General features: G+C 40.4%; 2 protein-coding genes across 2 annotated transcripts in view; both read right to left on the bottom strand.

Moving 5' to 3' along the window:
• Positions 1–564: 564 nt before the first annotated feature.
• Positions 565–20463, bottom strand: LOC117477454 (synaptophysin-like). The gene is made up of 7 exons (XM_034124127.1): positions 20385–20463; positions 18373–18438; positions 6796–6920; positions 5805–6003; positions 5155–5346; positions 2237–2546; positions 565–679 (listed from the first exon to the last, which is right to left on the bottom strand). Exons 1-6 carry the CDS (start codon positions 20400–20402, stop codon positions 2268–2270), a joined length of 879 nt encoding a protein of 292 aa, XP_033980018.1. The 5' UTR covers positions 20403–20463; the 3' UTR covers positions 565–679; positions 2237–2267.
• A 4464-nt stretch (positions 20464–24927) lies between these two features.
• The window catches only part of cacna1fa (calcium channel, voltage-dependent, L type, alpha 1F subunit a), a 57831-nt gene continuing 56305 nt past the window's right edge, over positions 24928–26453 (bottom strand). Inside the window, exons 46-47 of the mRNA XM_034124143.1 lie at positions 25742–26065; positions 24928–25134 (exon numbers count right to left, since the gene is read on the bottom strand). Of these exons, the coding sequence (XP_033980034.1) occupies positions 24928–25134; positions 25742–26065 (531 nt within the window). The remainder of the gene's footprint in view (positions 25135–25741; positions 26066–26453) is intronic.

Here is a 26453-nt window from a genome sequence, read left to right as displayed (position 1 = left end):
ACCATAAATCACTCCGCTCACTTTTTTATTAAATTCGGTTTTTCTTGCAGCCTTCACCCCCTTGTTTCTTAAATCCTGTCAGTGATTAAAGCAGAAGATGTTGATATATTCTGAGATGAATTGATGATTATTTTATGATTCATTTAAGGGGATTATTTGAAGGGCAAAGGCTAAACTATGTGAGCTCCTAAACAGAACCAAAGTAAATGCAATTGAATAACTCTGTGCTCAACATTTGTTGTATAACAACTTTTATGGAGTGCACCATTATTCAACTGTGTACATATAATCATATATATCAGCATGTTGATATTTACACAGCACAGACAAATACATTCTCCCAAGTTAAATATTACTACAATTTCCCCGCCCCCCCCCCCCTCCCGTAAATGTAAGTCTTTTCCCATTACAAGATTTCTCTTTAAATGTTCCAATGTTTTGGTTTTTGTATTCAAGTTTTTCTCGTTATAACCAAACAGACAATCCTGTGTTGTCTTCTACAGTTAAATACATCACGAGAATAAACATCATATTATAACAACCACCCCCCCCCCCCCCCCCACCCTCCCGTGGTGCCCCCCTCCCTCCGCCTGTCACTCACAGATACACAAACAGACACACAAAGGAGTGTGGAAACGCAGGCGGGGGTCCAGAGCCACTCCAGAAACACAAGGTCACCCTGAAGGGGGAGGAAGAGAGGGGGAGACAGGGGGAGAGATTACATTACATATAGCTTGCATTGCTTTTATCAATTGGACAATAAGTGTAATCAACCATAAGGATACAAACTCAGAACAGCAAAAAAAATGCAGATGAATACGCTAAACTCTCTAAGTGCACATTTTTTAATGTATTATGATATTTTTGGGGTTCAATGGCCAAGGTACAAGCAGAACACGTGGGCTTTCAGTCTTTGGCGGTAGATATGTACATTTCTGCTGTTCTGATGTTAATGGGTAGCTTGTTCCACCATTTTGGGGCGGTACAGTATACAGAAATACACATGTGAAAAAAAAACATTGTTTGTTTTATTGGCCAAGGTCTTTCTAGGAGTTTCTTTACTCAGCTTAACACCTGAAATCCCTCAAAAATATGATTTTTCTTTTAGTTATTTCATTTTGTAATATCATGATGAGCCTCTTTTTAAATCTGCTAATATATAATGGAAAATAAAAATGAGTCAGCACCCTGGAGCTTTCATTATCATGGCTAATTTTCTTTTTTCATAAGAACTTGAATTGACAGTGCACACTACCAATTATATTGTATGTTCTCCAAAGGATATTATTCCAACATCCATGATTACATGAATACAAGTTTGAGAAATGTTCCTGTTTGTTCAACGACAAACATAGGAAGATGCTAACTTCCCGTCAGCTTACAACACCCTGCACCACTCTATTGTGATCTATGTAATCATAACTTAAAGGTCCCCTATTATACTGTTTTTCATCAATATATTATAGGTCTCAGATATATACAAAACATGTCTCTGTTTGGCTGAAACACCAAACAGATCATTGCAGCATCCCATAATCCCCTCTGTTTCAGCCCTGTTTCAAAAGTGCTGATTCTCTGTCTGTTACTTTAGATGAAAATAAGGAGCCCCTCACCACGCCCCTCTGAGAGAGATTTGGTTAAAAAGAACACAATGGTGCTCTAGGAGGAGATTCAGGTGATAAGGTGGGGGGGGGGGGGGGGGGTACCTTGGTTGCTGATTGGCTAATGGTTACACAAGACAAAACATCGTTATGACATCACAAAGTGGCCAAAATCTGATCAGCTCATTTTCAGACAGGTTTTTATATAAATGGATCAGGAGAAAAAGAGAGAGAATCTTTGTTCCTGAAACTTTCAGAGTCTCTTTCCACAGAGGGGACACATGTTGATGTAGAAGAGACATGAAGAAGAGGGGACACATGTTGATGTAGAAGAGACATGAAGAAGAGGGGACACATGTTGATGTAGAAGAGACATGAAGAAGAGGGGACACATGTTGATGTAGAAGAGACATGAAGAAGAGGGGACACATGTTGATGTAGAAGAGACATGAAGAAGAGGGGACACATGTTGATGTAGAAGAGACATGGAGAAGAGGGGACACATGTTGATGTAGAAGAGACATGGAGAAGAGGGGACACATGTTGATGTAGAGGAGATATGAAGAAGGGGATTTTGCATAATAGGTGTCTTTCAACATGTCTGTAAGTTTGAGATGATTCATGTTTGCACTCACCATCCTGCAGCTGAGGTTTGGTGGGACGGTCTCACATCTGATTGGAGAAGGAGGTGGGCTGCTGCTCATAGCCCTGGCTGTACCCCCCCTCCTCGTTATACCCCTGCTGGCCGTACTCGGGCTGGTACCCTCCCTGGGAGCCGGCGTAGGGGTCCTGCTGGGCGTAGCCTTCCTGGGCGAAGGAGTCAGGGGCGGGCTGCTTCTCCTGAGACGGGACGTATGTTCCGCCGAAAGCGGCCATCCAGCCGGTCTCCTTGAACACGAACCACAGGTTTCCTATCCACAGGATCAGGTTGATGAAGCCGAAAGCCTGGGGGTAGGGAAAGAGAGGGAGGTTTGGAAATGTGAGATTTAGTGTTTCAGGTCTCAAGATCCGCAAAGCTATTTCCGTTGACTCCTTTAAAAGCAAACTCAAAACCCATCTCTTCGCATCTGTCTTCCTTATCAACTAGCTTCCATCACCTTGTTTCGGCTCATCATTACCATCACTTCAGTCACATGCTTTTATCCAATGGCAATACTAATGTTGAGGTATAATGTCGTATAATGTTTTTATAATTGTTATGCTATGATGTTTGTATTTTGTTTTTGTCTTTGCTTTTGTTTACTTTGTACAGTACAGCCCTTTGAGGCATTTCTTGTGATTTGGCAACCCAGTCTCACGGCATTTCGTGTTATTAGTCACGAAATTAATTTAATCTATTGATTCGTGTTCACAAACACGATTTTCACCTTTTTTTCGTGTCAACGATTTTAAATGCAATGTATTTCTATTGGTAGTATGTTTCGTGCCTGCAACACATCTTTTTGTCCGGTCGGGTCTTGGAAGACCAGAAGCTGTGTGGTTCATAAAAACATGTTCTTACTCAATATCTTACCCTAAGCCTAACCCTATCCCTTTTATTTTAAATTGTATAATGTCTGAGTTTTTTTGCCGTCCATGAGGAAAATAAATGGCTCAGAGCCTCAGAATACTGAAATCTGTATTTTATGTCATATTTTTTTCCTTCTAATTTGTTATTATTTGGTGCAGGCACGAAACATATGACCAATATAAATACATTGCTTCTAAAATCGTTCTGTGTCAGAATATTGAAATCTGTATTTTTTTTTATCTGTTTTTCCTTCTAATTTGTTATTATTTACATTGCTTTTAAAATCGTTCTGTGTGACACGAAAAAAATGGCGAAATCGTGTTGGTGAACACGAATCAATAGATTAATTTCGTGACTATAACACGAAATGCCGTGAGACTGTGTTGGATTTGGGGCTATAATACATTTTTATTAGATTTTTGATTTTTGATTCATGATTAAAAGACTCTATAGTCGTATTCACAATAGAGTGGTGCAGGAATGAGTCTTAAAAGCGGAAATTAGCGACCATTTTAGCACTTTTTGTTTCCCCGTCTTAAGGTCAAGGACTTTAGGTAAGATGCCTGAAATAAGATCTGCGGTTAACACAAGCTGAAGAGATGAGGGGTTTGGACACGTGAGATTTAGTGTCTCAGGTCTCCAGATTAAAGGATTTATAGAAGTATTGACAAAAGAGGGGTGTCGGAAAGAGTCCGAAACACAGAAATTAGTGAGCTTTATAGCACCTTGCGTTTCCTCTTCTCAAAGTCAATGGGATTTTGGTTGTTATCCTGAAATAGGGTCTGTATGTTATACGACATAAACTACGTCAGTTAATACCCCACTGGTGAATTTAAAAACAGTGGTTGCTAACAAGTGTCTAAATGAGACGACTAAACGTCATCACGCCCAACATTAGCCGCCTTTAGCTTAGCGGCGGTGACGTGAAGTCATGTGACCGTGCTGTAGTTCCTTTATAGCCCAACATTAGCCACCTTTAGCTTAGCGGTGGTGACGTGAAGTCATTGTGACCGTGCTGTAGTTCCTTTATAGCCCAACATTAGCCACTTTTAGCTTAGCGGTGGTGACGTGAAGTCATTGTGACCGTGCTGTAGTTCCTTTATAGCCCAACATTAGCCACTTTTAGCTTAGCGGTGGTGACGTGAAGTCATTGTGACCGTACTGTAGTTCCTTTATAGCCCAACATTAGCCGCCTTTAGCTTAGCGGTGGTGACGTGAAGCCATGTGACCATGCTTTAGTTATTTTATAGTCCAACATTAGCCACCTTTAGCTTAGTGGTGGTGACGTGAAGTAATGTGACCGTGCTGTAGTTCCTTTATAGCCCAACATTAGCCACCTTTAGCTTAGCGGTGTTGACGTGAAGTCATGTGACTGTGCTGTAGTTCCTTTATAGCCCAACATTAGCCGCCTTTAGCTTAGCGGTGGTGACGTGAAGTCATGTGACCGTGCTGTAGTTCTTTTATAGTCCAACATTAGCTGCCTTTAGCTTAGCGGTGGTGACGTGAAGTCATTGTGACCGTGCTGTAGTTCCTTTATAGCCCAACATTAGCCACCTTTAGCTTAGCGGTGGTGACGTGAAGTCATGTGACCGTGCTGTAGTTCTTTTATAGTCCAACATTAGCTGCCTTTAGCTTAGCGGTGGTGATGTGAAGTCATGTGACCGTGCTGTAGTTCCTTTATAGCCTAACATTAGCTTTTTACTTCACAAATCATAAAGTGGTGTTAATATGTGGAGATTATCCTGCTGAACAAAATGTGTAAGTATCATAAACGTTTGTTTGACACAGAGTTTATATTCTTCAATAATCCGAAGTGCTTTTAGACGAGGGAACAGGAAGTGAGGAACAACAAGACAAAACGTTAAAATCTCTTCAGCTTGTGTTAACCACTGACCTTATTTCAGGCTAACCATTGACTTTCTAGTCGAGGGAACAGGAAGTTCTAAAAGGAGTAATTTAAAGATTTTTTGGACTAATTCCTACAGCTCTCCATAAAGCTAGTCTTCAGGAAACTTTATATAGTTTTGTTTAGCGGTGACGTACCACAGAGGTGTTGAGGCCGGACACTTTGGGGTCGTTGACTTCACGGCAGCGGTTCTCCGGTTCCTCGCAGGCGGCGATGAGCGTGACGACCCGCTCCGGATCCGTGGCTGTTTTCACGTCCGATAAACCTTTAGCCCAAGCACATGAGGAGACCAGCCACATGAAGGCAAACACTGCCGACACCACGAAGTCCTGCGAGACAGCGAGAGAGAATATAAAGTTAACAACAACCACAGGTGGAAGAAGTATTAGGATAATTTACTGAAATACAAGTACTGAGGCAAGACACGTTTATTTATATAGCACTTTTCAACACAAGGCAATTCAAGGTGCTTTACAAAATGAAAGACATTAAGAGCCTAAAACACATTAGAAACATTAAAAAGCAAAGATAATAAAACATTAATAACACAGGTACATGAATAAAAGTTACAGTGCAGTGTCCGATGTGAATAGTTCAATTAAAAGCAGCGGCAAAAAGAAAGTCTATACGGCCTGGATTTAAAAGTAGTAAGCGACAATGACAATATCCTTAGCCAAATTCTCACATTCCTCTACCCCTAGTCTTCCTGTGAAATCATAGTTATTTTGACAGTTTTCAAACCTTTTTAGGTAACGCAAAAGGAATCTTAAGGAGTAAAGGGACTCACGATCTGGGGCCCCTTGCAGTTTTCGCGGTACTTCTCCAGGAGGAAGCAGTACACAGAGAGGGAGGCCATGGCGTAGAGGAAGGAGAAGACACCGATGGTGACGAAGAACTCGGCAGAGGAAGAGTAGTCCCCGACCAGGAAGAGGCGCTCGGGGTTCTCTCCCTTGCAGGTGGGGGCGTCGAAGTACACCTGGTGGAGCCTGGGGACAGAGACAAAGACAGAAGATAAGAGAGAGACAACAATGGAAATACAGGTCTCAGATGTAGGTACATTCTTTTATTTTTTTTACAAGACAAGTGCATACAAGTACAGTTTCACAGATACACAGAAGACAGTAAGGTGAACGTACAAGTAAAGACAAATAACAAATGACAAAATACGCATGGAGACAAAAAAGAAAACAAATACAGTGTGTGTGTGTGTGTGTGCGTGCGTGCGTGTGTCTGTGTCTGTGTGTGTGTGTGTGTGTGTGTGTGTGTGTGTGTGTGTGTGTGTGTGTGTGTGTGTGTGCGTTTGAGGGATTAGACAAAAAGAGAGTAATAAATGACAGAATTATAATTAAAATGATATGAGGGGGGGGCATGTAAATAGTAGCATGACCTTAAAGACCTTAAAGAAGTAGAAAGGGGTGGCTGATATCGTAATAAGGATTATGAATTAAATGTAGGTACATGTTGTTTTTATAGGCAATCATTTAAGCTTTGTTAGTTCCAGGTTTAATATGTGCAATAAGTTCATTTCAATAAGTTTTGCTATAAACATTGAACCAGTCCGGCCCTCGACTAGTACCCATTTTTTAATCTTGGCCCACTGTGTATTTGAGTTTGACACCCCTGATATAACAGAATAAAGAAAAATCCTCTATCACATTAGACCTTGCTGTAACATATTTGGCATTAACTATTTATCACGAATCTTTGCTTAAATGTGGATTTGAAGTTTGTGAGAAGTTGATTTTTAAAAAGGGAAACAATTGAGTTTTGAGACGTACCTGAACGGATATTCAAATTCTACTTCTATCCCGAGGTCGCTCTCCGACCGGTTTTTACACTCCACGCTCATCTTGAACATGCCGGAGTAGCTGCCGCATGTCGAGAAGGCGAAGATCGCAAAGATCTGCAGGAGAGGAAAGAAAGGAGACAAAAACTCAGTGAGAGTCAAAGGAAACACACATTTTAAATCACATTTTCCTTCATTAGATAAATAATTTAAAAAAATGGGGGGAAAAAAATTGCTCCAAACAACAATATATAAAATATCTTTACCCATACTGCATTACAACAGACAATAACAATAACAACAGTATAATAATGCTGAAATAAATAAAAAATAAAACTATTAATGTATTTTATTGTATGTAGTATTTAATGTATGTAGTTTTAGATTTTTATGAATGACCTGAATAGTATTAAAAATCCAGTTTTGTTTGTATACTGTAACCATGTAAACTACAGAGAGCAGCAGAGACGTAAACAGGTGACGGCTGCAGACTGATCGACCAATCACAGCGCATATCAATGCTTGTTGCCATGGTTACACCCACACTTGTGTTTTCTGTGGATGTTTCCTAGTATTGGTGTGCATCAATTCAGGCTCTGTTACTACCTCTCGCTGTTATGTAAATGCAGTGATGGAAGAAGTATTTCAACGCTGTTAAAATACTCCAATACAAGTAAAAGTCCTACATTACAAACAATGCTTCTCTATCAAAAGCACAAAGGTATTCGCTTCAAAATATAGGAAAAGTACCAGAAGTGACGTATTTATAATGATAACAGTACATGAATAAATGTACTGTAGTCACATTCCACCTTTGAAGTATACAGCATAAACAGACAGTGTGTAGGGATAACCTCTCTCACACACACACACACGCACACACACACACACGCACACGCACACGCACACACACACCACACACACATACACACACACATACACACATTCCACGTCACTTCAGGGGACATTACATTGACTTACATGCATTTCCTGGAGACTTATCCTAACCTTAACCATAACCAACACATGCCTAACCCTAACCCTAACCAAGTCTTCACCCTAAAATTAATGATTCCCCTGGGGACCTCCATTTTGTCCCCATAAGGGAGGCGAGTCCCCACACGTGACTGTGTAAACAGATTTAGGTCCCCACAAGTATAGTAATGCTAGGCCACACACACACACACACACACACGCACGCACGCACGCACGCACACACACACACACGCGCACGCACGCACGCACGCACACACACACACACACAGACAGCAGATTAGACACGTCAGACTATTTTTACCGCTCCCCCCTGGGCTTCGGGCAGATCCGATTGGGGGGAAAATCAAGCTATTAATCTGACGGAGGTGCTCCACCATCTGCCACCGAGTACACAAGACATCCAGTCACAACACACACACACAGCCACACCCCTACACACACACACACACACACACACACACACACACACACACACACACACACACACACACACACACACACACACACACACACACACACACACACACACACACACACACACACACACACACACACACACACACCACACACACACACACACACACACACACAGGCTCAGACACACTAAACTATTTACAGTAATCTCTCAGAGGCTCGTTGTTGGATTTACACACCACGCCTCATTGTCATTGTCACTCTTCGTCCACTTTTCCAGCAGGATTTTATTTCACAACGCAAAACACGGCAGGCTATATTTCTTCTAGTCATTCAGGTTCACTCATTATTACCTAATTTATCACTAAAACATGCAGAAAATGTGTTTTAATGGCAGTATCTTTTGATTTATGGAGTGACACAAAGACATCTCCTCTGTAAAAAACCTGGCTTTATCCAACGTTCACATTTCTGTGATAGACATTTTTGCAAATTAGCACATATTTCCTAACATAACGCCTCATTTGCATGTTTGAACATATAAATTCAGAAAACTTGTAATACAAAAAAATAGTGTCATGGTGATATCTATAAGTACATTTTTGTTTTACCCTATTCACCTTTTTAATTCTCGTGTCCTCTCCCAACACCTCCTTGTTGGCAGAGAACTAATTAACAGGTTTTAATAAGCAATGCAAATGTCTGTAGATGTGATGAAGGTGGCAGCATTAGTGAGAAGACTGCTGATAGATAACAGAATGCATTATACACTTATAGCTAAGAGAACATTGCCATCTGTCATCGGGTTTCTTAGTTACCATAAAACTCAAAAACAGAACCATTTCTACATAAGTATCACAATGTTGGAGCTATGGTCTCGTGCAAATCTTAGAAATATTAAAGCTTCATTACATTTGTCTAATTGCACACTAAAACCCAGGAAGTGTCGCTCTTAATGCACATGTGAGCTGTGTTGTCCCTTTAAAACTCTCAGACACAATACCAGGCTGTGATGCAGCACCAGCAGAGGCAGCTGTGCATAAACGAATACCTGCAGCAGCGTTTCACAACTGCAGAGTCGGCACAATCCTTCACACAGTGTGCACATTTTAACCTAAAATAAATCATGCAATCCATCTTTTTCTGATTAGTCTCAATGTGTTATGGCACTACAGCGGCTGTTTTCTTTTTCCTTTAGACTCTCAAAGGTTTCTTAGAGCCCCTACATACTATTTATTATTCCTCTGAGACATTTAGAGGTTAGGATTTCATGAGAGGGATCAATATTAAGGTTTTAAGATTTCATATCAGTATTTAGTGTCTCTACTTTAAAGAGTCCTCTCCTGCTGATGTTCAGGTGTATATCAGTATGTAGTGTCTCTACTTTAAAGAGTCCTCTCCTGCTGATGTTCAGGTGTATATCAGTATCTAGTGTCTCTACTTTAAAGAGTCTCTCCTGCTGATGTTCAGGGTGTATATCAGTATGTAGTGTCTATACTTTAAAGAGTCCTCTTCCTGCTGATGTTCAGGTGTATATCAGTGTGTAGTGTCTCTACTTTTAAAGAGTCCTCTCCTGCTGATGTTCAGGTGTATATCAGTATGTAGTGTCTCTACTTTAAAGAGTCCTCTCCTGCTGATGTTCAGGTGTATATCAGTATCTAGTGTCTCTACTTTAAAGAGTCCTCTCCTGCTGATGTTCAGGTGTATATCAGTATGTAGTGTCTATACTTTAAACAGTCCTCTCCTGCTGATGTTCAGGTGTATATCAGTGTGTAGTGTCTCTACATTTAAAGAGTCCTCTCCTGCTGATGTTCAGGTGTATATCAGTATGTAGTGTCTCAACTTTAAAGAGTCCTCTCCTGCTGATGTTCAGGTGTATATCAGTATGTAGTGTCTCTACTTTTAAAGAGTCCTCTCCTGCTGATGTTCAGGTGTATATCAGTATGTAGTGTCTCTACTTTAAAGAGTCCTCTCCTGCTGATGTTCAGGTTCATATCAGTATGTAGTGTCTCTACTTTAAAGAGTCCTCTCCTGCTGATGTTCAGGTTCATATCAGTATGTAGTGTCTCTACTTTTAAAGAGTCCTCTCCAGCTGATGTTCAGGTGTATATCAGTATGTAGTGTCTCTACTTTAAAGAGTCCTCTCCTGCTGATGTTCAGGTGTATATCAGTATGTAGTGTCTCTACTTTAAAGAGTTCTCTCCTGCTGATGTTCAGGTGTATATCAGTATGTAGTGTCTCTACTTTAAGAGTCCTCTCCTGCTGATGTTCAGGTGTATATCAGTATGTAGTTGTCTCTACTTAAAGAGTCCTCTCCTGCTGATGTCAGGTGTATATCAGTATGTAGTGTCTCTACTTTTAAAGAGTTCTCTCCTGCTGATGTTCAGGTTGTATATCAGTATGTAGTGTCTCTTACTTTAAAGAGTCCTCTCCTGCTGATGTTCAGGTGTATATCAGTATGTTGTGTCTCTACTTTAAAGAGTCCTCTCCTGCTGATGTTCAGGTGTATATCAGTATGTAGTGTCTCTACTTTTAAAGAGTCCTCTCATGCTGATGTTCAGGTGTATATCAGTATGTAGTGTCTCTACTTTAAAGAGTCCTCTCCTGCTGATGTTCAGGTGTATATCAGTATGTAGTGTCTCTACTTTAAAGAGTCCTCTCCTGCTGATGTTCAGGTGTATATCAGTATGTAGTGTCTCTACTTTAAAGAGTCCTCTCCTGCTGATGTTCAGGTGTATATCAGTATGTAGTGTCTCTACTTTAAAGAGTCCTCTCCTGCTGATGTTCAGGTGTATATCAGTATGTAGTGTCTCTACTGTGACATGTCTCCATGCTTTAATGTTCAAAAAGCTCTTTATTCTTCTCATACAGCCTGTGCTGCAGCACCTCTTTTCACCCTCTGTCTGAAACCAGAGCCCAGTCTGCTCTGATTGGTTAGCTGGCCGGCTCTGTTGTGATTGGTCAACCAGTTTAGAGATGTCCCGCCCCTTAGCCTATCACGTACAATGTGTTGGAGCGTTCTGTACGAATACTGCAATATTGGTTTAGCCTGTTAGCATGCTAATATTGACTAATTAGCACTGATGCTGTGTGTCCTCAGTTCTGCAGGTATACCAAATGTGTTGACCTGATGGTGGCACTAGATATAGTTTAGGGATCCCCAAATTCATTACATTTAACCCGGATTTAGATATAAATGTGTGCTCTGAATTTCACAACAATCCATCCAATAATTGTTGAGATATTTCTGAAGCAAAGATGGACGACCAGCAGACGTTAGCATCCCAAGCCTTCTCCCAATTAGAGTTACTTTACAGTGACAGATGAGAGGAAGGAGGAGTGATAGGGGGGAGGAATGAAGGAGTGAAGGAGGAGGGATGGAGTGATAAGGGAGGAGGAATGGAGGAGGAATGGAGGAGTGATGGAGGAGTGATGGGGGAGGAAGGAGAGAAAAGAAATGGTGGCACGCAGAGTGTTGGGTGCCATGGAAACAGTGCTGGCAGCGTCACACAGCGAGGAGGCAGAAGACGGTTTCCACACGGAGACACAATATCCGAGTGTGTGTGTGTGTGTGTGTGTGTGTGTGTGTGTGTGTGTGTGTGTGTGTGTGTGTGTGTGTGTGTGTGTGTGTGTGTGTGTGTGGGTGTCCACTACTGATGTATGAAATGAAAGTAGAGGATGATGCATCGAGACGTTTTAATGATGCTGCTTCAGTGTCCCTTGATATGCTGCAAAAAAGAATAGACATTTTAAGATGTAGTTTTATTTTTTCTTATTTTATTTTTCGTTATTTCTTCTTTAATTTTGTTTTCCATTTTATTAGATCTATTTTTAAAATATATTAATTTTCTCACATCCTATTTTAATCCTATTTTTTACATAAAACATGTATTTTCCATTCATTATTTCCCCCTGTTTTTCATGTACAGTTTCCCTTATTGTGGAACACTTTATTCTGCATTTCTTGCTTGTGATATCCACAGAAGTGTACCTTTTGTTCCCCCCTACATAAACAGATACCAGTAAGATTTGTAGGTATGGATTATTGATTTTGAAAGGATTATTCTCTCATATATCACGGTTCTGCTCATGAAAGTCAATCTGCATCCACAGCCTATAGTGATGTATGTGCAGTAAGCTTATATTAATACATGTATCTGTAATTGCTTAAGTGAATATTCTGGGATGATATTCAGCAATTTCTCAAGTTTGACTCTTATTAAGATTGACTGGTTCTTACACAACATGAATGCATCATCGTAGGAGGTTTAGCGCCTCCGAGTGTGCCGACATGAAGCCAAGAGAACAAAGAATCAACACAAGCTGTGCGCCTGCAGCAACAAACACGAGCGTCTGAACAGAAAACACCCCGGAGCTTCGACAGAACCAACAAATCCTCATCTTCATCTCACATTAGAGAGTTCTCCATGTTCTCACCCACTTCCTGTGAGTCAGGCAGGAGAACGTGTGTGTGTGCAGAATGATGACATCCAGCAACCCTCTGTGGTTCATCCGGGAACTCTGTGTCTTACAACATCCATCAAACATCAGCATCGTCAGCACTTTCCCCAGAAGCACAGTATATATATTTTTGTTATATTTTATTTTGTGTGTGTGTGTGTGTGTGTGTGTGTGTGTGTGTGTGTGTGTGTGTGTGTGTGTGTGTGTGTGTGTGTGTGTGTGTGTGTGTGTGTGTGTGTTTCCATCATTAATCCAAAGAGAGAGGGAGCAGCTCCTCCTCCCGTCTGACGGCAGCAGATGATTCACGGCCTCCGGAGCGAGCCTCCTGATTGGACGAGGGGCTGCACACTCACTCTGCCTCAGGGAAGGACTTCAGAGTCATGCAGCACACTCATCATGCCTCTGTGATGAAGCTGCAGCCTCCACAGTGCATTTAAATCAGGGTGGTGCTCTCAAACATACAGTCTATGGCTCCAACTGAGGAGGAGCAGGGGTGTAGCTAACAGGTGTAGCTAACGGGAGTAGCTAACGGGTGTAGCTAACGGGTGTAGCTAACGGGTGTAGCTATGTGCAGGAAGGGATCACTCCTACTCAAATTCCTACTAATATACCCTCCCAAAATGTATTCTTTATTACATTGCATGCAGGAACTCAATGATTACGTCTAAATATGTATACTTTAATTCAATATACAGGATTTATTCTACTGTACGTTATTTAATTTCACATTTTTTGAAATCTCATTTGACTGTACGTGCTACGTGCACATATTGCTTTAGCTAACAGTTATGGGGTCCATTTGCAGGAAGGGATCACTCATACTCAAATTCCCACTAATCTACCCTCCCAAAATGTATTCTTTATTACTTTTGTGTGTTTGTTTTGTTTTAATTACTATGTGTTACATGCCTTTGTGAAGCACTTTGAATTGCCTCTGTATCTTAAAATGTGCTGTACAGATAAACTAACCTTGAACCCTGATTAAGTCTAAATATGTATACTTTATTACTATATACAGGTCAGGATTTATTCTACTGTACGGTATTACATTTCACATTTTTTAAATCTCATTCGACTGTACGTGCATTTAGTTTACATATCCCTGCTTACTCCTGCATTTAACGTGCACCAAAAGGTCATTTGCTAAATATGAATTGCACTATTTTATCTCTTAAGTGCATAGTACGTGGGCCAGGGCTTTAGCTAACAGTTATAGGGTCCACATTCCTTTAACCTACCCTCCCAAAATGTATTCTTTATTACTTTGCATGCAGGAATGTAATGTTTATATCCATGTATAGGATTTGTTCTAACTTGTAATTCAGTTTATCTCATTATTTGCTTGAACACAATGTTTAACCTTGCCTTTTACTTGCACCAATATGTCAAATGCCAAATGTAATCACACTATTGTTTGTCTTGAACTGGTTAAGGGTGTAGCTAACAGATATGGGACCCATGTGCTACTCCTACTCTATTTCCTTTCATTTCTTCATCCAAAATGTATTCTTTATAAGTATTACATGTTTTAAGTTCATAATTTTAGAATATGAAGGATTTTATTCGACTGTATAGTGTGTGTCCGTTTACATTCAGATTTATCTAATTCTTTTCGTGTACTTATTCCTGCATTTGACCTGCACGATAAGGTCATGTGCGCTCAGTTATTACACTTTTTAATGTATTTAAGTCTTAAGTATATTGTATTTTGCATCTTGTTGAGGATAAGATGTTTCTTGCCAACAACTATACTGTAGCTATTTTGCACATGACACCTAGAGTCTGAATAATTAGGGCTGCTAAGTAATATCATTTGCTAATTATTTACTTAATCTATTTATTATTTTGTCTATAAAATGCAAAGAGCATTCATTATGACGTCAAGCATTCATTTTTACATTTTGGCCAGTACAACTGAAAGCTAAACAAGACATTAATGGGCAATCATGATATTACAATGAGCATTCATTAAGTGAAAACACACTTGAAATGCCAAGAGGAAAACACAAACACCAAACATTGACAACAAAGTGTCATCGACCTCAACGTAGCCACGCCCTATAGCACACACTGCTTTAATGGTCTATTTTTACTCCAAATTGAACCATAATTCAATCAATGGTGTACTGAAGAAGACTTGCAACTAGAGTTTGAGACCATAAACCCACCAGGGAAATGTATTCTGAGGTAATAAATCAAGTGAGAAGTAGGCCTATTTCCTCATAGACTTCCATACAATCAACTGCGGGGGGCGCCCCCTGCTGGCCATTGGAAACAATACAAGTTCAAGGACGTTTCTCATATATGGGCTTCACTTTTCAGATCAAAAGGTTGATTTAATGTCAGAAAATAACAAAAAAAGCTCAAGGTGACCTCGCCACATAGCTTGTTTTGTTAGAACACAAGTCAAAAACCCAACGATAGTTAGTGAAGAATCGTATATGACAACGGAAAGCATCAGATCCTCGCATCTGAGAAGCAAGAAAAAGAGAATAATGGGTGTTTTTGCTGGAAAAAAATGCCTCAAATGATGAATAGAAATCATCTTGCACTATATGTTGACAATGCAAACTGTCTGCTGTTAACAGAATCTAACCAGGCCATAAAAACACATCTGGGTTTAACATTATGAAAGCAAAGACCAAACCGAGAGGCCCTCACTGTGTGTGATGTGAGGATATCTGTGGGAACATATCCTGCTCATCTAAAAATGCCGTTACATACTCTGTTGAATCAACATACAACTAGAACTAACAACTATTGCATTAGACATTCATCTGATTGTCATTTTATGCTCTATTTTATTGCACGTGTCCTTGTTTTCTTATCCTAATGTTTGGTCCTTTTTGATGTTGCAATTGGAGATCCTGAACCGTTCAGACTTGATTTGACAATAGGGTATAATAATGTCGTTTTAATTGATGGATCCTTTGCGATAATGTGTACAAATAAATCCCCCTCCCAGTTGCAGCCCACGTTCAGGCACCATAACGTGCGCCAGCAGAACAAAACACGGAAGATAATCAGCTTAAGTTTAAGACAAAGGAACAAAGTAAATCTTCAGATTGGAGACGCTGGACACAGGAGCTTCCCCTTGGATGGAAACATGACAATAAATCGATTACTAAAATAGTGCGTAATTGATTTTTTTAAATGCATCCGAGCTCACGCCCTACGCTTACTTATTTATTTATTAGATAAGCGTGTTTTTGGGGAGTTTTTTTTCACATGCTGAACCATGTTTTTGTTTCTGTTGTTGCCTTTCGATTGTGTCCAAATGGTTAACATGTTTCTGCTTCAATTGGTGCAGAAAGGAACAAATCAAACTGAAAGCACATGATACATGACATTATTGTTGATACCCTAAATTGATGAATTGATCATTATCATTTAAATATGTCTAACTATTGGCAGATCTTTGCTACTTAAAGGTGGGGTAGGTAAGTTTGAGAAACCGGCTCGAGATACACTTTTTGTTATATTCCATGGAATGCTCTTAACATCCCGATAGCAATGAATATCTGAAGTGCTTTGACAAAAAATCCATAAAAAAATGTCATCTGTGGAAGCCGTGATACTGTAAAAAGCACGACCAATCATCTGAGCCGGCCCGGCTAAAATAACTGGATGGCCTACCTGCCTGTCAGCCTTCCATCTGTGCACAAACTTATCTTGTGCCCTCATTGGTCATGTGCGCGTTCGTGTGTGTTGGAGGAGGGGCTCTGTAAGGAAGTGGCAGATTTCTTCCGGCTGTGTATTTTCAAATTCTAGCGATCTCGAGCCGGTTTCTCAAACTTACCTACCCCACCTTTAATGTCTTAAGACACCCCTTTTTTTTTTTTTAAATATCTCACCAAAACGTGTTATTAAAAAACATATATTTCAGATGCCGAACTGTTACGCGTGATTTGAGCTCAATTGGACATTTTTCTAATGCTGTGGAAGCTTCCCTCGCTAAAACAAAGTCTTGCATGCATCGTTTTCTGGCTGTATTCTCAGGAGGAGGAGGAAGAGGGAGAGGAAGAGGGAGAGGAGGAGGAAGAGGAGGAGGAGGAGAAAGAACGTTGTTCCCCCCCCGCCCTCTGACACCCTGTCTCTAGAGAGGTGATCCAACATGTCCTGCTGGAGCTTCCTGTCCTCAGGACACACTGCTCAGCATTCAGAGCAAGACTTCCATGTATTCAGGAGAGTCATTGTGAGGTGGAGTTACTGGTCTGTTGAAAGTAACTGACACGTTAAACCACTTCCATCTGTAATCTCTGCAGCTTCATGACCTCTGAAGGACAGAAGGTCACCAAGCGGTCAGTAAAGGACACAGCAAGGTACTGCAAACAACAGACTCCAGCTGATATCCCCCCATAGTGTTTACTGTCTGTTGGGTAGTTTGAGTGGGCTTTCTGTTATAAAAGGATCACACATTGATGAATATTGGGTTGTGTTGCTGAAGTTTGGGCGAGACTAAGATGCACATACTGTGATGGGTGTGAGGGTCTTTCCCCAGGAAACACTCTTATGTTCTTTTGGCAATTGAACATTAATGCCCCCGAAGTTTGTGGAGAAAAGTCTTACGTCTTTGCAGATAAAATATGCAATTTCACTTTATTTTGGACAATTATTCTGATCATATCTGTGTACAAAAAGCTAAAAAGTAAAATGACACACATGAGCTCATGATTCTTGGATATTGAAGACCCTAATGATAATTTAAATAATAAATTCAATTTCTATTATGCTCATTATTTTTTGTATAACAGGTCATTATTCATTTAAAACATAATACAACACTGGAGGGAGGCTCCCTCTCTCCATCCCGTGTGTGTGGGTGTGTGTCTGGTGTGTGTGTGGGTGTGTGTGTGATTGTGTGTAGTGTGTTGTGTGTGTGTTGTGTGTGTGTGGTGTGTGCTGTGAGTGCCATGCGTTGGTGATACTGTGCTGTGTGAGTGCGTGTGTGGTGTGTGGTGGTGTGTGTGTGTGTGGTGTGCGTGTGTGTGTGTGCGTGCGTGTGTGTGTGTGTGTGTGTGTGTGGTTAGGGTTAGGGTTAGGCATGTGTTGGTTAGGGTTAAGGTTAGGATAAGTCTCCAGGAAATGCATGTAAGTCAATGTAATGTCCCCTGAAGTGATGTATACATGGTATGTGTGTGTGTGTGTGTGTGTGTGTGTGTGTGTGAGGAAGATCTAGATGCACATATTTGATATGCAATACTTGCAAAAATGTATGTTTTCTTTGTAAAAAGTATGCAATTTTACTTCAATTTGGACCGTTATTCGAACCATATTTGTGTTCAAAGAGCTAGAGCAGATCATACATTCATTAATTCGCTCTCCATATACATACATTGTTCTAAGGTCAAACCCAAAATGGCACACAAGCCATATAAAAGTATAACACCCTGGTAAGATAAGAACAACAAAAATAATAACATGACTAATAAATACAAAACGATATTACATGCTTGGTTTTCAATTGAGTGGTAAGAAAGGGGTACAACCTCTCTCAGTAAATGTCAAATTCAACCACTTTGGTCTTAAATGCAAAAATGTAAGAAATGAATCCAATAATTTATGATAAATATGGTGTTTTCTGTTTGATTGTGTGTGTGAGCATTTCAATACAAAGATTCAACAAACACATTTTCCTATTCTATGATTACGTTGTTATTATAATGTAAATGTATGGAGTAATAAGAAGTGCACTTACCCATTGTAGAACTTTGATAAATCCCAGCGGTTGTTTGAGTATAGTGAACTGCCCTTGGGCCACCAGCTGCCAAAACACACACACACAAAAAACAGCCGTTAGTTAAAATGTATTTTAACTTTTTCACACAGCTGCCTCGCACTCTCTCTCTCTCTGTGTGAAGTTGATGATTAAAATCAGGAACCTAATTACCTCACACTCATAACGCCCTGAGGCTGCGTGATACAACGCAAATATGTGAGTCCAAGCATCAGGGAAAGCAATAAAGTACACACATTTGGGGTACATTTGGCCATAACTGTCGCAAAAAGAGGGGCGTTTACTCAATTTTAAGGGGCACAAAAAATTGTAATTAGTGCATAAAGTGCTTACGCTTAAATGCTTTGAATCAGAAACAGAACATATTTTATTTATACCGGGGAAATTGGGTTTTGTGACTCCATTTTGTAGTTAGTTAAAATAAGAAATATATAAAAAAATGGAATAAAATTAATTAAAGAAAAAATGTGCAGGAGTAAAATATCCATCAAATGAATAAAAAATGTAATAAAAATATTAACACAAACTTAATCTAAAGAAAATAAAAAATATATATAACATTTAATTTTAAAAATGACACAAACTTAAGACTTTGGAAATAAAAATGTGCAAATAGTACACAAAATTATGTATTTAAAAAAATACTATATGAGGCTTTTTAAAGGACATGGATAGTTGCATTAAGTTGTATAGAAATGTGTATACATATATACATTTTGGGCATTTCTGCCCCTGTCCCCTTCTATGACACTGTCTGCCAACAATACACCATTATGGCTTCAAACGCTCTGACTGTCTGTGTGTGCGTGTGTGTGTGTGTGTGTGTGTGTGTGTGTGTGTGTGTGTGTGTGTGTGTGTGTGTGAGCTCCTGGCAGCATTACCGTTACACTAAAGCTGATTAACCTGTTTTCTCGGTGCTCTCACGATGCACACTTCACAGCAGCCTTCTCCTTTTTAAAAAAAAATATCATTTTACCTGCAGCTCTCGCGTTATCTGCCACAAACAGGAGGATGTATTTTTTGCGCAGGTGATGCGACACCGCAAACAAGGAGAAGAGGAGGAAGAATAAGAAGGCGGTGTGTGTGTGTGTGTGTGTGTGTGTGTGTGTGTGTGTGTGTGTGTGTGTGTGTGTGTGTGTGTGTGTGTGTGTGTGTATCAATACATGGCCGCAGCAGTGATGATGGTTTCTCTGCTACTCTCCATCATATTTCAGCATCCATATTGAACAGATGACGCATCCTCACAAAATGCATGTTTCATCTCCCCTCTCCGCTCACACTGAAGCCCCTCTTTGTCACAGAGCTTCTCTTATGTCGTGCGGCCTATACTGCGGCTATCCGAGCCCACAAGCACACACAAACACACACACACACACACACACACACACACACACACACACACACACACACACACACACACACACACACACACACACACACACACACACACACACACACACACACACACACACACACACACACACACACACACACACACACACACACACACACACACACACACACGCACCGACATAATGGCCTGCCTTAGAAATGAATCATGTTTGTTATCCAAGCAGCAGCATGCTCATTGAGACAGCCTAAATCAATTAGCAGGATGAATCCCGGTGGAGGCCACATCCTCTAAAGCTAAATGTCATTGCTGCAGAAATCTCTGCTCATCCTACACAATTTTTTTGTGGTGATGGTGGTGTTACTGAGAACAGGCTAATCTATTATATCTGCAGATTAACAGGAGGATAAATGACACCGTCGTGCAGACATAAATGCATAAATCACAATTCCGACTCATCGAGAGCTCTGCGCTGAAAAACGGTAAAGGTCGGCGCATCTTTGGCCAAAAAAACATCCTACTTATAGCGCACCATGGAGGACAATAATGCTATATGAATGAGAATCATCTACAGAGAAAAAACAGTAATGAAATATATGATTTCCCCCCCGCAAAGCCTTACCTGGTTTACAACATCCATCTTGGCCGCTTACTCGCTGATAAGAGGATCAGAGGGGCGGAGGGAGGGACGCGTCTCTCCGGAACAGCCAGGGAGGGGGGGTGATGGCGGGGGGGCAGACACCCAGGAGGAAGAGCAGACTGCGTCACGAACTGGGCGAGGACGTGTGAAGCGTAGTGACGTCAGAGGAAGCATCAGACGTGGAGTAAAGGAGAGCCAATGAGAAAGCAGCTTTATTCTAAGGGCAGTGAGAGGTTGCCCCGAGGCTTATTAATGCAGAGAGAGGTGTGTGTGTGTGTGTGTGTGTGTGTGTGTGTGTGTGTGTGTGTGTGTGTGTGTGTGTGTGTGTGTGTGTGTGTGTGTGTGTGTGTGTGTGTGTTTTGGGAGGGGTTAGATCACGCCTTAGTACACAGAAGGACATATATAAAGAAATAAGGAAAAGGTCGAGAAGGTTTGTGAACTGCAGCTGGTCATAAACACGTTCAAATGTCACAGGGAGGGTCACTTTAAAAGTGTATTCTGTTACAATTAATAATTATTATCTGTAAAATAATTGAGTCAGCAGGCTTTGGGAGTAATGGATTACATATAAAGGGTTTATGTAATCAGGATACAAAACAAACTGTGTTCCCTTACAGTTACATAAAATGGGAGTAATCAGATTACTATTAATGTAAATGCACTGACATTTAACCACTGCCTTAAAAATGCTGTTTTAGTTTAATACATTAATTAACAAATCAGGTGTCCACCTAATGCTTTTAAAACAAGTGTTAGCATGTGCTTCCTAATATTTAAAGAGTCCTCTCCTGCTGATGTTCAGGTGTATATCAGTGTGTAGTGTCTCTACTTTAAAGAGTCCTCTCCTGCTGATGTTCAGGTGTATATCAGTATGTAGTGTCTCTACTTTAAAGAGTCCTCTCCTGCTGATGTTCAGGTGTATATCAGTATGTAGTGTCTCTACTTTAAAGAGTCCTCTCCTGCTGATGTTCAGGTGTATATCAGTATGTAATGTCTCTACTTTAAAGAGTCCTCTCCTGCTGATGTTCAGGTGTATATCAGTATGTAGTGTCTCTACTTTAAAGAGTCCTCTCCTGCTGATGTTCAGGTGTATATCAGTATGTAGTGTCTCTACTTTAAAGAGTCCTCTCCTGCTGATGTTCAGGTGTATATCAGTATGTAGTGTCTCTACTTTAAAAGAGTCCTCTCCTGCTGATGTTCAGGTGTATATCAGTATGTAGTGTCTCTACTTTAAAGAGTCCTCTCCTGCTGATGTTCAGGTGTATATCAGTATGTTGTGTCTCTACTTTAAAGAGTGCTCTCCTGCTGATGTTCAGGTGTATAAAGAGTGCTCTCTCTGATGTGTATATCAGTATGTAGTGTCTCTACTTTAAAGAGTCCTCTCCTGCTGATGTTCAGGTGTATATCAGTATGTAGTGTCTCTACTTTAAAGAGTCCTCTCCTGCTGATGTTCAGGTGTATATCAGTATGTAGTGTCTCTACTTTAAAGAGTCCTCTACTGCTGATGTTCAGGTGTACAGTATATCAGTATGTAGTGTCTCTACTGGGACATGTCTCCATGCTTTAATGTTCAAAAAGCTCTTTATTTGTCTCATACTGCCTGTGCTGCAGCACCTCTTTTCACCCTCTGTCTGAAACCAGAGCCCAGTCTGCTCTGATTGGTTAGCTGGCCAGCTCTGTTGTGATTGGTCAACCGCTTAGAGATATCCCGCCCCTTAGCCAATCACGTACAATGTGTTGGAGCGCTAGCCGAGCAAGTGTTACACTATGGTATCACTATGTTCAGGAAGTAAACAAAGGAGTCCAATGGAGGTGTTCCACAGGGATGTTAGCCTTTGCAGACCATTTACATGCACACAAACCTATAGAACACACCACAGGAAAGGGAAACCACCAATAAGCAGAATAGGACCTCTTTCATTCTGTATTTTAAAATGTATAGTAACAATATAATCTGGCAAGTAATCCCCATTTTCAAAATTGTAGCAGTAATCTGATTTCTTCTTGTTATCAGAAAGGGAATACACTGTCCCTTTTTTGTATCCTTATAACATAATCCCATTTAAAGTAATTTGTTACTTGCTAAATCTGATCACATTAAGCATATTTAGAATAATATATTTCTGCTTCTTGTAGGATCATTCTGCACAAACCAAGTTAGTGGAAGTTCAGTTTTCTTTACATTCATGCAAACATTGTACAAATGACACAGCAGACACAGACGGGTGATTATTTTTGCATGATTCTATTTTGTCTTAGAGTGGAAGTGAAACCCAGATGTTGTCCATCTGCCGCTCCGTTAATGGCTCATTATATAATTCACTTCCACCTCCGTTATTAGTGAAGAATACACCTCTCAGCTAAAGTACGGTTAGTAATGGCGTGTTAGAATAATAACTGAAAAATAAAACATACATTGGAGACAACACAGGGAATATCGTTGGAAAATATTGTACTTAACTTACTCGTTAACACATACGAGGAATTTGTCTTGGTGTTTTCTGTGCATACATAAAAATACAATTAAAATTAAAACACTGATAAACAACTATTTTAAGAAAACTATAATAACATTAAAAAAATAGCAATATTTACATCGAATATGGTTTGAAATATAGGTATACCCGTAGAAAGAGGGTGTATTAGAGCCATTTTAGGTTGGGTAAAAATACAAATTAAAAAACAAAATAATAAATTAAATTAAAATGATTATTAAATGATTATTAATTATTAATAATAATAATAATTAGATGGTATTGGAGCCATTTAAGGTATAATATTTATTATAAATAAATTAAATAATTAGTTATAATAATAATAATAATAATAATAATAATAATAATAATAATAATAATAATAATAATAATAATAATAAGACGGTATTAGAGCCATTTAAGGTAAAATAAATAAATAATAATTTTAAAGTATTTAAAGGTCCCATGTCATGCTTTTCTGGTTATTACCCCCCTTGTGTGTTATGTAGCTTTTTCTGCTTGTAAACGGTCTGCAGAGTCACAAACCCTCAAAGTACACCCTGTAGCGAGTAAAACTCTAACACAGAAAATACCTGTCTATGCTGCCCCAGAACGCCTCGCCATTTTTTTCTTCCGGGAACCAAGTGACGTAAGGGGCTAAGTGACGTAAGGGGCTAAGTGACGTAAGGGGCTAAGTGACGTAACGTGGACCAATCCGTGGAGCTCCTCACACACCAGGATCCCTTGGCGTCACTATCAAACGCAGTGGGGGGACCTTTAGTGTCAATTTTCAACTATCAGGGAGTCCCATTGACTTGCATCGAGCTCCCTGAACGTTGGTAATAGACGAGTTGGGATCGCGGAGAAACACTCACTCAGCCTTATCTTTTCTCAGCCGCAGCTCCGCGGATTTCTCAGCCTGAACTCAGCCTGAGCACACACACAAACTCACAGCCAGGCTACGAGTGTGTGTGCTCAGGCTGAGTTCAGGCTGAGTTTCGCCGTGTCTCGCTGTCTCGCAGACCCCACGCAGCAACCAGGAAACGACACCAGTAACCCAGCTCACACTGTCTGCTCCTCGAGCCTCAAAGGGCGGAGCAGCGAGCCCCGCAACGTCCCGCCAACACGGCACCCAGACCCCACGCAGCATTCTCATCTGTTTGTCATTACTGGTGTCATTTTCTGGTTGCTAACAAACGCCATTGTAACACAAAATCACACATCAGAGCACAGTGGGCTCATAGGGAGGGGGGGGTGGGGGCAGGAGCTCCAACAAGGCGTGTAGGACAGAGAGTGAATACACATACTATACAGAGATGCTGTATGAGAAACCAATGTGAGTTTGGAACATTGAACAATGTAAATCTATTCTAGTAGACCTCAACAATGGAATTATGATCAGTATAAATGGCCATGACATGGGACCTTTAATGCTACATCCACTTCTACTTCACTATATTTTTTAGGCGAATAATAATCTTTTTTAGTGACATGTTACAATAATAAATACAAAATAAAACAATCATTTGAGAAAACATGATGCTTTATTTAAAGTCACAAAAATCCCAAATGCTGCTATTAGTTTTCATGTTTCTTAAAAGAGGATATTCAATATGTTTAATATATTTAAATACTTCTCTAAAATAGCGAATGCTGTTGGGCACTCGCGTATCGTTATTCATTTAATAAATTATAAACATTTTATTGATGTCATATTTTCTATTTTTACAGTTTGTACAGGAGTATAAAGGGACAACAGTTCATGTACAGTATAAAATGACAACACAATGCAAAAAAAAAAGTCCAGTTTTCTGCAGCAAAACAACGCAGTCCTGCCACATACTGCTCTTAAAATCAGGGGGTGTGTTAGTGTGTGTTTTGGCATTTACAAACAAAAACACAACATTTTACCTTCAGACAAAAAGAAAATCACATCAGTCTTGCACACGTTTCTCTCTCTCTTTCCACAGCAGGTTTAAATAACACTTCCTCCCCTCACGATCCTCTCTCCTTACTTCCTCTCACTGTTAATGCCGGGTTTTTTTCAGACCTCAGTAAGAGATCACGCAGTTCATCTCGTCGGCCAGCTCGTCCTCGAAGCGAGAGATGGACTGGCTGGCTCCGCGGGCGATGAGGTCGGACGCCGCGCTCTCCATGTCGTCCAGACTCAGGTGACACGCCTCCGCGATCTCACGCTTCGCAAAGTTCACGAACTTCGGGTCCCGGGCGTAGACGCCGAGACCCTCGGAGATCAGGATCTGATGTGAGATAGAGAGAGGAAGGACGGAGTCAGGCAGGGATTAGGTTATAATTCTCTGTATCATGCAAACATAAACATGCACGTCTATGGCGTTAGTCACTCAAATTAAAATGCTAAATGTTGCCCCTTTATTTATTTGATTATAATATGCAATTACAGACTGAGGACAATGAGAAAGTATTATCATTACTTTCTAAAATAATTAGTTTTGTTAAGTAATTATTGAGCTAATTCCAATTTATAAGTATTAGTATATGTATGTATTACTAAATTCAAACATTACATTTTATACATCATTTGTTATCAAAAGTCCTTTTAAGTTCCAGCTTCCAGCAGCCTCTTTGTGTTTTCCAGTATTATTGCTTAAAAAATAATTACATATTTCACAGATACACAAGCGGCACATTTTATCAGCATTATAAAAATGACAGTTACAGCCATTTGAATACAAATGTCCTTGTTTAAAGATAAACTAGGAAAACTCTGAACCCATCCAACCCATGAGAGAGTTCCAAGTATTTTGAAATAGTTAATATGTTGTTCATATTGATATTGCATAATACATATTGCTTTGGGTTTCATCAAGAATTTTCCCCTTTACTCACCGACTCCACCAGGCTGTCTGCGCTCCCTTTCTCCAGGTACCTGTGGCTGACGGGGGGCATCCTGACGCTGCCGAGGGTCCGGGTCTGACTGGGGTACCAGCCTGCGGCGGCCCGGGAGGCGGCGGGGAGGCTGGCGCTGCCGTCGCTCCACATCGGCTGGCTGCGTCCGGAGGCCTGGTCCATCCGGAGCATCGGGGTGTAGATGAGCTTCCCTCGGCGTCCAGAGGGGGCGATCATCCCCGGGTGGGGGGGGGGCCCCGCGGTCGCCGTGTTCACCCAGGAGGCCGAGGACATTGCGCCGGTCCGCTCCAAACTGTGAACGCTCTGAGGACGGGAGAGGAGGAAGTATGCACCATTTTATATACATTTCTGTTTCTTGCAATATTCGTATAGTTTTATTGTTGACTAGACTAAATTAAACTAAATAAAACTACAAAATAAAGCTTTTGAATCTTGAAAAAAAGTTAATTTAAGTTATTAAAGTAAGCCTAACAATATTATCACAATATCTGTAAATAAATAAAATGCTATCAATCACATTCATCTTTAAATTAAGTATGCTTAAAATACAAGCAAATAGAGTGGTGCAGTGACGCGTCCTAAAACCAGGAAGTGAGTCAGCATTTTAGCACTTCCTGTTCCCTCGTCTCAGAGCCAATGGGATTTCTCCATAGGATTTTGGAAAATAGCTGGAACTAAGGTCTGTGGTTGA

The sequence above is a fragment of the Trematomus bernacchii genome, unplaced genomic scaffold, assembly GCF_902827165.1.
Source record: "Trematomus bernacchii unplaced genomic scaffold, fTreBer1.1, whole genome shotgun sequence".
Classification (NCBI taxonomy): Eukaryota; Metazoa; Chordata; class Actinopteri; order Perciformes; family Nototheniidae; genus Trematomus; species Trematomus bernacchii.
The sequence above is the reverse complement of the archived record's forward strand: the minus strand, read 5'-3'. Positions and strand labels throughout refer to the sequence as shown.

Bases quoted from the DNA above. Each gene is read 5' to 3' on its own strand.
- LOC117477454 (XM_034124127.1), bottom strand. The intron at 6,004-6,795 runs GTACGTCTCAAA...CTCTGTCCCCAG, and splicing joins GAATTTGAATATCCGTTCAG to GCTCCACCAGGTGTACTTCG. The intron at 5,347-5,804 runs GTGAGTCCCTTT...GCTGTCTCGCAG, and splicing joins ACTGCAAGGGGCCCCAGATC to GACTTCGTGGTGTCGGCAGT.